Genomic DNA, 12,272 nt, shown 5'->3' on the forward strand with positions numbered 1-12,272 from the left:
AAAAAGACACCACCTATCAAATCTGATGCCCTGAATTGAAGAGAAGTAGCAGAGGACCAAACAAGTTAATAAATGGGAATGCAAACAAGACATGCATCCCTTTAACTGAAGTCTTACTGGTATTATCCTCTATAGTTGTTTCTACAACCTAACAAGCTCTCTTCGTTAATGATAAATTACCACATTTCTTTCACTGACATTCATACAGTTATCCAATCATAACTTTTTCCTCAGCAAAACATACCATGAGAGTAATAAAAAAATATTAAAAAAATAAAAGAACAAACCAACAGAAAAACTAGATGGATAGAAGAAGGATATTCATAGAAAACTGAGCGTTCTCATTTTTTGTTTCAATCTGTCGAACTCCCCCTGGTGCAGAAGTAAAAGCTATATAATGGAAAGGCAAGGTTAATTTCAAAAAAGAAATTTATACTTGGTCATAAATGAAAATGACCACAAGATCATAAACAGTAATGAAAATGACCACAAGATCATAAACAGTAACCCATGACTGAGTGTATTTTGTCAGACAAGTTTCAGGACAATGGTATAATAATTTTATCACAGAGCAACAAGTACCCTGTCTGGATTTTTTTCCTGCTGTACTGTACAAAATATTTCTGGGATTCTGTCTCAGATCTATGGTATCACTGATAAGAAATTTCCTTGTATATTCATACATATCCTGACAGGTAGAATGCCATCTAACTTTCAAATTTTTAAAAAGTTCATATACTTACGGCGACCAAAAGAGGCATAGCCTGATACACCAAAACAGATGTACAGTGTTGTCAGTCCTGTCATGGTACATATAAAAATGGGCCGGAACTTTTCACGTTTATTCTCTGCTAAAGACTCTTCTAAAGATAAAATCATTCCTGCTCCCTGTGAAGATAAAATATTTTCAAGATTGTTTATCATCTTCCCTGTTTTTCTAGTTGGAAATAAAAGTGTAAATAAATAAATTATTATTATTAACAGTTCAATGGCCATGGTTCCTAACTCACCAATTCGTCTGCAACAAAAATATTTTATAATAAAGTACAGCACTAAGTGTTTACAATAAAACAAATACAGTACTGTATTGTACAAACCCATCAATCATAAATAGCAATTATTGTATAGAACAGATCCAGGTGCACAAATATTATACACTGCAAAAAAATTATCCAACTAAGCATGCCTAACCAACTTCACCAGTTCCTTGATGCCATGGTACTTATTTACCTGCACTATCCTCCATCTCAAGAAAGAGGGGAAGGGAGGTTTGCATAAAATTTAAAATTTTTGTATGGTTAGAATATAATTTCTTAAAAACCTATAGATCATTAATAGACTACATCACAACTTAGGAGGAAGGACAAAGCAGATGAGCTCAATGTCAGGAAGGCAAAGCTGTATGGTGGATTAGGTAAATTTCCTCAATGACAAGTGCTTCCTCAAGTAACTGATTTACAATGTAAGATAATCTAAGACAGTATACAACACAAAAGCACTAGAGGCATAATGGTTGGTACTCATACTCCTTGCGTGTGATAGATAAATGAGAGATGAATTATGAGGAGGATGAGGATGAACAATCTTAATTACTCCCCACCAAAAGTACATGGTCCACCTGATGACAGGCCCCAAGAAGTAGGCAGTCCCTGGTTATAGGCGACCCGGTTTTTTGGTGCTTGTCTAGCGATGAAAATCGACAATTTTCAGCACTGATTTCCACTTATCGGCGCTAATAATTGGGCACTGGTGCTGATGCATACCTAACAGAGGCACTGATATCTGGTTATCGGTGCCGATACTCAGTTATCAGCGCTGAAAATTGCCAATTTTCGGTTATTGGCAATTTTCGCTTATCGTCACCTCCATTAAAATGGAACCCCTGCCGATAACCGGGGACTGCCTGTATACATCATGTATTTCATTAGTGACATCAAAAAGATGAAACTTAGCCAAGATGATCTGGCAACACCAAGTCCAAAATTACACTTGAAGACCAAGGAAGATGAGAGGGCCCAACCTCATGAGCCTTGACACTGAGCATAGAAAGAAGACCCTCTCTGGATACAGCAGCATAAGACTGTTATAGCCAGTCAGAGTTAAGAGTCCTTATACTCTGGCCTATTTTGATGACTTTTGTGAAGGAACAAATGAGGTGAATGAAAGGATTCTGTAGAGTTATGGGCCCCTACAGGCAGCCATGACAAACGAGTCAAACAGAGAACCTTCCCAGCTAGATGACCGAGTCTTGGCTACACATTCTGGAGACAAGATACTAGCTGAGGATCAGTGCGTTGAATGTGTATTCTCCTGAAAGGGTGTGAAGCATACTAACATACTTAGAGATAATCAAAGTGATCAAGAACACTGTTTGAGAGTCAAATCTAAAACAGAAATATCAGACACAAGTTTGGAGGTTTCACCAAAATTTGAGGAATGAGTTTGCCAAACTGACAAAAACATTATCAAGTTATCTAACCAGCCTTTGCTGGCTTTGAAGTCAGCAGAGCTACATCCTTTGCCTCCTCTTTGCCTTAAGGATTTAAGAACATGGCCATTTTTCAAGTTATAACATCAATGGGATACCTTTTTTATAGTCATCTTGCACCTACATTTAAATAGCAATTTCCACATGAGAGAGAATGATTTTGAACATTATTACGTGATTTTGCATCTGCTAGTGTAGATGCAGCAACTACATGGATTTACTTTTCCATCTTGTGTATGTAGCGGTCAACTTCTTGTTGCTGTAATGGCATAAAACCCAACATGTTCGCAGTACTGATGAAATTACCGATGAAATTACTGATGAAATTACCACAAGTAATCAAATCTTTGAGTCTAAAACCCACGAATTTTAACTCTTAACTGTACATGGTCACATTAGTAGACACCAAAATATGCAAGCACACAGGCGCAAAATGAGAAAGTTTGAATTCACAGGACAGAGAACTAGTGTCCAGAAACAAAAGGATCCAAAAATGACTAACAAAAACAAAAGTCACAGCAGTATAAAAAGCAGTGTCCTGATGCAACTCTGCTATACACACAGTGTAAGTTAGGTCTGTAAGTTAGGTCAGGCAAGCAATAGTGGTACCTATTTTAAGGGCATAGTAAATGAGGACTCTTCTCAAAGGACAACATACACACTACAGGACTTGCTGTCCTTACCCACAGAAGCATGCTAGGGAATAATGAACAAAACAACATAATATAAATGGCAAAAACAAACCTCGTAACAGTCAACTGTATGTAATTATAAATCTAGAATACAATAATGAAATGAGCCGTAGACAGAATGGAGATAACCAAAGGTAACTGTTACTATGGCAGAACACATAGAAAGTAAAAATAACTAAGTAAACACTACTGAGCAAAAGTTTGAATCCTTATGAAAGCAAGGCAAAGGTAAAAATTACATTCAGAGCCCTTTACACAAGGATAGATAAAAATTTCACACTAGAATTGCATGAACATGAAATTGATACAACTCAGTAAACTGAAAAGTTACTAAAAGTTGCAGACTACTAGATTTACTCAACTTACTGAAAATTACATGCCATAAATGGTACAAACTGCAAATGTAAAGATTACAGGCTGGGTAGCAAACCATTCACAGTACATCAGTCGTTGGTTGAAAGTTACCAAAATGCAGATGAAAATGCAGATACAGTAAAGATAATTCATAAGGTAAAACACAAAAAAAGTGGAAAACCCTTGGTGGTTCTGGGATGGAAGGCAGTGCGTCCTGATATCAGTGGGGTGTACGATGGATGAATAACATGGCGCCATGGACCTGGTGGGGTTGGCTATGCACATGCAGTTGGATCTTGCTTTGTAACATTGCAAAATGGTAAGCCTAGATGCATTTTGCACAGTCAAGACTATCTATGATTAATCAGTTTGTAGTAGCAAATTATTATCTTTAGCAAAAATACAGTAACAGAATACTAGCATATGCATAATTTTACACTGTCCTTGAAGATGTATCCCAGCTTAAGCAAGAAGAAGGATCTAATTATGGGTATTCCTCCTTAAGCGATTGGCAAAAAGAATAGTTTATGCTATCTGAAAATGGTTTCATTTTGATGATAGTCATTTTATCTTGAACCAGGCAAATTAGCAAGGAGAAACAAATGCATGAAGATATCACTAATTAATAGCAAGTACAGTAAGCAGAAATTAATTCATTTGTTTGTCTTTTTTTGGTACAGTATTTGATATTTTCATACTTGAAGCTGGGTTAGTGTTCTTACATTAAGTGACCTTTGCATACTTGAAACTACCTGAAATTAGATCACTCAGCACAATTCCAATATTTACTAAGGTGGTTTCCTATCCATCTGGTGTTAGCCTTTGATGCTGTGATACAGATTTATCTACTTGAAACTTAAAAGTTAGCTTTACAAAAATGAATAAACAAACTCTGTAACACAGTTATGTATCTGTTGAGCACACACAATTTACTGGACACTGATACAAATTTGATTTATCGGGCTGTACAACAAATACACACAACCAAATCTTTCCTGTCTAAACAAGTGAGTGTTCTTGATTCAATCATTCGGTGCCTGCTATCTGTCTTAAAAAACCTATACTTTGAATCATTGCTATCTGTTGTATTTTTCATTTTAACCCTTAAACGCCTACTGGATGTATCATACGTCGAATAAAATTGTCTGTTGGGTGCCAAGGGGAACCGTACATCGACTAAAAAATTTCAACCAGGTCACTTTGACTCGACGAAATGGTAAAAAAACGCAATTGTAAGCTAAAACTCTTATATTCTAGTAATATTCAATCATGTACCTTCATTTTGCAACAAATTGGAAGTCTCTAGCACGATATTTCGATTTATGGTGAATTTTTGAAAAACTTTTTCTTTACGATTACACGAGTAACTTTTCGAAAATTTCAGAAATTCTTTCGTCATTTTGTATGCGTAATTTTGCACTGTTCTATATTAGCCGTTACATAAAGTTTTATATATGAAAATGTGTGCAATTTCATGTAAAATACAGCAAAATACAACCCATGGTTGTAGCTTTTATCAGTTTGGAAATATTTTCATATAAATCACGATAACTGCCAAAATTTCAACCTTAGGTCAACTTTGACTCGGTGAAATGGTCAAAAAACGCAATTGTAAGCTAAACTCTTACATTCTAGTAATATTCAATCATTTACCTTCATTTTGCAACCAATTGGAAGTCTCTAGCACAATATTTTGATTTATGGTGAATTTTTAAAAACTTTTTCCTTAAATCCGCGCATAGAAATTCTTTAAATCACGTTGTCGTAATGTTTAGCCATTTTATATTAGTTGTTACATAAAGTTTTATATATGGAAATGTGCCAAATTTCATGAAGAATACAACAGAAAATAACTCATGGTTGTAGCTTTTATCAGTTTTGAAATATTTTCATATAAATCAAGATGACTGCCAAAATTTCAACCTTCTGTCAACTTTAACTTTCGACCAAAATGGTAAAAACGCAATTATAAGCTAAAACTCTTACATTCTAGTAATATTCAATCATGTACCTTCATTTTGCAACAAACTGGAAGTCTCTAGCACAATATTTCAATTTATGGTGAATTTCTGAAAAAAAACTTTTCCTTAAGTCTCTGATGGTAACATTGGCCGAACATCTCAGAAATTCTTTAAAATCACGTTGTCGTAATGTTTTGCATCGTTTAACATTAGTCGTTACATAAACTTTTATATATGAAAATGTGCGCAATTTCATGTAGAATACAAAAGAAAATAGCTCATGGTTGTAGCCTTCATCAGTTTTGAAATATTTTCACATAAATCATGATAACTGCCAAAATTTCAACCTTGGTCAACTTTAATTTCGACCAAAATCATAAAAAAACGCAATTGTAAGCTAAAACTCTTTACATTCTAGTAATATTCAATCGTTTACCTTCATTTTGCAATAAATTGGAAGTCTCTAGCACAATATTTCGATTTATGGAGAATTTTTGAAAAAACATTTTCCTTACGTCAATGCGGTAACTCGGCGAACATCTCAAAATTCTTTCGTCATGTCGTCGTTTAATATTTGCACCATTTATATTAGTCGTTACATAAAGTTTTATATATGAAAATGGGCGCAATTTCATGTACAATACAACAGAAAATAATTCATGGTTGTAGCCTTTATCAGTTTTGAAATATTTTCATATAAATCACGATAAATAGTAAAAATTCGACTTTTTGGTCAACTTTAACTCGACGAAATGGTCGAAAACTGCAATTCTAAGCAAAAACACTTACAGTCTAGTAATATTCAATCAATTAGCTTCATTTTTCAACAAACGGGAAGTCTCTAGCACAATATTTCGATTTATGGTGAATTTTTTAAAAATCATTTTACGTCCAAGTGTTACGAATTCATGCATCATTTGTGATAATATTTTCTCTGTGTTGCTTTGATCATTTTACAATTTTGTTATATACCAAAATCATCGCAATTTAGTGTACAATACAAAGAAAAACAAAATAACCCATTAGCTTTAACCGTTTTGCTCTGGCAGCGATTTGTATAAAATTATATATGAAAATTTTTTTGCTGTCATATATATGATAATGATATTTTTTCCCATTTCTGATGGTTGCATACTAAACTTCAGGCAATGACAAAAAAAATGAGCCTAAAATGAACTCTTAATCTTAAAAACTAAGCGTGCTGTGATTTTTGAAAAAACTTTTTTCCGCAGCGCTAACTCACCGAACGCCGCCGGCATACGGGAGACGTTTTTGTAAATAGAGGCTCGGCGTTTAAGGGTTAAAAGTAATGTGTGGCTATTTTTTCTTATGTGAAATGTTCTTACAATGCACATGTAATTACATTATGTAATGTACTTTCAGTACAGTTAAATTTACATTTAAAAGATGACATTTTAAAAGTGAAAGTGTCAATCTTTGTTCATCTCGCAATCACTTACTCTGAAACTGAGATTTTGGTTAAATAGTGTAACTGCGTACATGTACGAGGGTAAGTCAAAAAGTTCCAGGAAAAATTGTTGAATGATGTATTTACACAGGAATGAAACAACCCAAATACTTGGTAAACAATTATCTGTGATGTAGTGATCCATATAGACTTGTTACCTCAGTCATCCTCTTGCTACCGTGGTGTTAACATCTGCTTCAGAAAAGTAACTTCTTGAACCCATGGAAAATAAAAATTTTGAGATAAGAGCTAACATCAAGTTCCTGACCAAGCTTGATTGGAAACCAGGAAAAATTATTGAAGCTTTGCAACAAGTTTATGGAGATTCTTCTCCATCTAAATCAGTTGTTTATGATTGGATAAAGCGATTTAAGGATGGTCGGGAGGACCTCAAAGACAACCCAAGAGAGGGAAGACCATCGACTGCAAAAAATGAAAGAATTGTGGCTTTGGTGCAGAATCTAGTGGATGAAGATCGTCGGATTACTATCGATATGATAGCTAATGAAACTGGGATCTCCCATGGTTCCGCATTTTCAATTTTAAATGAAAATCTTGGTTTGAGTAAACTTTCAGCACGTTGGGTCCCAAAAGCGTTTGAAGACCAACTGCATCAAAGAGCTGAACTTTCTCTTGCAGTTTTAACGAAGATTGAATCAAATGAATCAGAGTTTTCTGACCGGATTGTTACTGGAGATGAAACTTGGATCCATCAATATGACCCAGAAAGTAAAATTCAATCAAAGCAATGGTTACCAAGAGGTTCAGCTGCACCAGTGAAGTTCAAAGTGGCGAGATCTGCCCAGAAGGTTATGGCAACAGTGTTTTGGGACTCCAAAGGAGTGATTTTGATTGATTTCCTTGAAGGACAAAAACAATCACCGGAACTACTACAAAGGTGTTTTGCAAAACTGAAGACTGCATTGGCTAAAAAACGTTGAGGAAAGTTGCACCGCAGAATTTTGTTCCATCATGATAACGCTCCAGCACATTCATCAAGGGTTGCAAGAGAAGTCCTACGGAAATTTAGGTGGGAAACTCTTCCACATCCTCCTTAAAGTCCTGATCTTGCTCCTTCAGATTTTTTCCTGTTCCCAAAACTCAAGGAACACTTACGAGGAGTCCGGTTTGAATCTTTGGATGCTGCTAAACATGCAGTTTCAACATGGTTTAATAGAAAGGCCCCAAATTTCTACAAAGAAGGGTTGCAGAGGTGGAAACAGCGCCTTGAAAAGTGTATAGAGTTAGATGGTAGATATGTAGAAAAATGATGTTTGAATTTCCTTAAATAAAGAGTATATTGAATTTTTCCTGGAACTTTTTGACTTACCCTCGTATGTACTGTGTTTCAGAACAGTCAATCACAAAGCAACAGATCATTGTTAATCAAACAGAGATAGACACAGTCCCCTATGTGACCTTTTGCTTTTTAGTGTTGCACTGTGCCTGTTTTATTGTGTGAGCATGTGCCCTGAGGTGAAAAAACAACAGGCTTAGATGGAATCACTGCAGAGATGGTTTTACCTGAAACTGAAATGATAATTCATTTACTAACTAGACTGTTTTGCAGAATATCGATTGAAGAAACAAAACCTAATGATTGGGAACTAGAAGTCATAGCAAAGGTACCAAGGAAAGGTGACATGATTTAATGTGGTAACAACAATGGTACTGCACTTGCATCAGTTATAATGAAAATATTCAGTATGTTTATTCTCAATAGGATATAGAAAGATAGTAATAAAATGCTTAACATATGAACAAGCTAGTTTTGGACATAAACCTCTTCACATTGTTTTTTGTTGATTACAAGAAGGCATCTGACAGTGTCCCCAGACCAATATTATGGAAGGTCTTGTGTTGCTATGGCATTCTTTTTTTAATATAAAAAACAACTAAAATTCTCCATGAATGAAGCATATGCAGTGTTAATACGGTGCAGTCTGATCAAGTTACTCTGCAGTAAATAGTGAGTTGCTACAAAGGGAATGTTATTTCACCTTCACCTTTGCTAGTTCTATGTTGGACGAGTCGGTAGAGTTCTCAGCTAGCACTCTGCTAGGCTCGAGTTCGAGTCTCCGGCCGGCCAATGAAGAATTAGAGGAATTTATTTCTGGTGACAGAAATTCTTTTCACGGTATACTGTGGTTCGGATTCCACAATAAACTGTAGGTCCCGTTGCTAGGTAACCAATTGGTTCTTAGCCAGGTAAAATAAGTCTAATCCTTCGGACCAGCCCTAGAGAGCTATTAATCAGCTCAGTGGTCTGGTTAAACTAAGGTATACTTAACTTTTTTTTCACCTTTGGCGTTTGCCCTTCTCACATAATTTATAACGAAAAAAATGGGGGTTGGGGATGGAAGAGGTTTAGGATGGAGAAACAACAGAAACAATTAAGAAAGGCTTAATGAGTTGAATCTTTCCAATACTTAGGAACAGATATTCAGTACAGGTTCTCTTGAATTTAATGAAAGACTATACATAAGTTTAATATAATCTGTATTGCTATATGGACATGGTATAACAATGAAAGTATATCTAAAATAATTTGTCAAATCAAAGAATAAAACTTCATGAAGAGTATTAGCTGTGAGATGGCAGGACAGAGTTAGAAGTGATACAATAAGAAAAATTACAAAAGTTTCCAGTGTAGATGAGATAATGATTAATGGGAGATATATGCAGCCTACACACATCCTTCACACAACCCCAGGGAGAACAGTATGTGATAGTGACATTCAGGCTCCTGTGGGCATCAAGAGTTGGAAGTTACTGACCTAACTGGATGACAGTTTGAGAAGGGAGACTGGAAATGAGAGATTTGTGGGAGATAAACAGAGGAAAGACATGAGTGGCAGAATTTCACACAGGCCCTATATGTCCCACAGCACTGTAGGCAATAATGATGATATTACTTAGTTTAAAGAAAACAAGTCTAAAGAATTTATACATTACCTCATAACAGTAGATGGCCACTGCAAAGAAGAATGGAAAACCAACTAAAGAGAACTCTTTTAGTCGAAAGGGGACCTTTTCAGAGTGGGAGAAGTCAAACCAGAATACCACTGCCAGAGCAAATACATTTGAAACCTGAGCAAACAAACTGAAAAAAAGAGGAAAAAGTTACTTAGGCTCAAGAATTTATATTAAAAACATTCTTTTATCATATCTTTAATGAAAGGGATTTATAGCAAAAGTTATTGGAAACGGAGATGCACGCTCCTACTGTTAAGGTATTATGCAATTAATGAAACTCTTTATTTACCACATTGGAAACCTCTACTAATGCTAATGTTGTATCACACTCAAACTCTCTAAAGGGTTAGTTCTGCAACATCAACAATAATTACTTCCAATGTTGCCACATCAACAACCTACAGCAAACTATCCCATTTCCATTACCTTCTAAACCTCCAGATATAACTATGCATATCATGACTAATCAAGTGAGGGCATAGTTAGTTGCTATCCCATAACAACCCTTGACATCTACACAAGTGCACACATGCATACAAATGCACAAACACAGACAAACCAAAATGAATTCACAGTCCAGAAAATAATATCTACTTCCACTTGGAAAATAAATACTGTACATAGAATATTGTTCAAATACACACTTCTGGTAATATTGTATTTAATTTATACTTAAACTGCTAAGCAATTACATTTCAGAGATGCAGATGAAATGCCTTCATGTGCAAATTGTAGATTCAAAAGATAATTTACACAAACAAAATAACAGGCAATTTAGATATTCTTAATGATAACACTTTCAAACTTGCCTCTGAATTTAGACCCATATCTAAATTAAATAAAAATTACATTACTGTATTACTAATTCTGTTACAGTAATAGAACGAATATACAGTCAACCCCTGCCTAGTCGTGGTTCAGGATTCGCAGCTTCACCTGTTCGCGAATTTTTCTGTGGAACTTATCACCTAATTATTTGTGAAATATTAGGTAATTCAAGGATTTTTCATTAAGAATTATTCACTAATTACGGTATTTTCATGTTATTTTCGTGACTAAATACATTCTTTATGATAAAAAATTATTTACTAATTTTTGAACAATATTAATGTAAAGACAGCAAATTATCAATAAAATGTATTCTTGTTTCTGAGCACATTAAATATTAAGGCACTGTAAACAGTAATTAACTTCCCAGGGTCTCCCATCTACTGCACAAAGAAAACAGGACTGCTTCAATACTGTGTGAGAGAAAATGGATGTACCTGAAAATAGGGTTAACTTGAATAGTTTTCACATTTAGCTGTGAGCCGTATATTTTTAAGGGTGATGCTGTAATATGACTTTGAAATGATATTATGTAATATGAATTTGAAATGATATTAAAGTGCTTTAGATGATAGCTTAAGGTATATTCTGCATAGGATGATAGTTTAAGGCATACATTTGGTGTCTGAGCTATTGAAATAACCAGTTATAAACATTTTTAGAAGGGGGTCTGGTTTTTTAACTATTTAATAGCCAGTTATAAGCATTTACTGAGGATGGTGTCAAGTGTTCGCGGACTTTTAGTATTCGCGGGGTGTTTGTGGTCCCTATCCCCCGCGACTATTGGGGGTTGACTATATGTGTGTATATATATATATATACAGGTAGTGCTCGAGTTACGATAATTCGAGTTTACGATGGGGTTAGCAATTAATACCAATACAACAATATTTAGAAAATATTTTTAAATTTCACGGGCACAGGCAACAGCGTATAATCAGGCAGTAAGAGAGGCCAACTTCTTTTCCTCCATCTCTTTATTCCATCTTCTAGTTAAAAAAGTAAGAGCATGATAAAAGTATTGTTAGTAACCTTATACTCTTGCGAAAATGAGTACAGCCATAAACAACCGAACGAGAAACTGTTGTTTTGCTAATAACCGAATCGGATAACAACTACTTTGCTTGTATTTCAACCATTGTACGGTTAAACAATTACCGTAGCTATGTTAAAAATGACGTTAAGTACAACAGGACTGATATATTTTTACATTTTACCCTTATCCGCTTTGGAGAAAAGATCGGCAAGGAAATATACTGCTACAGTAAATTTAAGCTGCAAGTTGTAGCTGAAGCTGAGGAAACAATGTTCAAGCTGCTAATGACAAATTATCGTGCATTAGCAACATGGATAAAACTCAACCGTAAATAAAATTGGAGAGAAAGTATTTTAATCAAAACTACTGGGCATGAAGGAACACATATTACTGCTGTTTTCACGCTGATAAAAGATAAACATGTAAAGCTTGTAGTATGATGATGAAATCAAGAGAAAATAGCGAACGG

General features: G+C 35.0%; 1 protein-coding gene across 1 annotated transcript in view; it reads right to left on the reverse strand.

Annotated features, from left to right (window-relative positions):
* Positions 1-699: 699 nt before the first annotated feature.
* Positions 700-12,272, reverse strand: part of LOC136850621 (uncharacterized) — a 58,370-nt gene continuing 46,797 nt past the window's right edge. The window contains exons 5-6 of the mRNA XM_067124316.1: positions 9,919-10,066; positions 700-888 (exon numbers count right to left, since the gene is read on the reverse strand). Of these exons, the coding sequence (XP_066980417.1) occupies positions 715-888; positions 9,919-10,066 (322 nt within the window). The 3' untranslated portion in view covers positions 700-714. The remainder of the gene's footprint in view (positions 889-9,918; positions 10,067-12,272) is intronic.

The sequence above is a fragment of the Macrobrachium rosenbergii genome, chromosome 22, assembly GCF_040412425.1.
Source record: "Macrobrachium rosenbergii isolate ZJJX-2024 chromosome 22, ASM4041242v1, whole genome shotgun sequence".
In the NCBI taxonomy this organism is placed as follows: Eukaryota; Metazoa; Arthropoda; class Malacostraca; order Decapoda; family Palaemonidae; genus Macrobrachium; species Macrobrachium rosenbergii.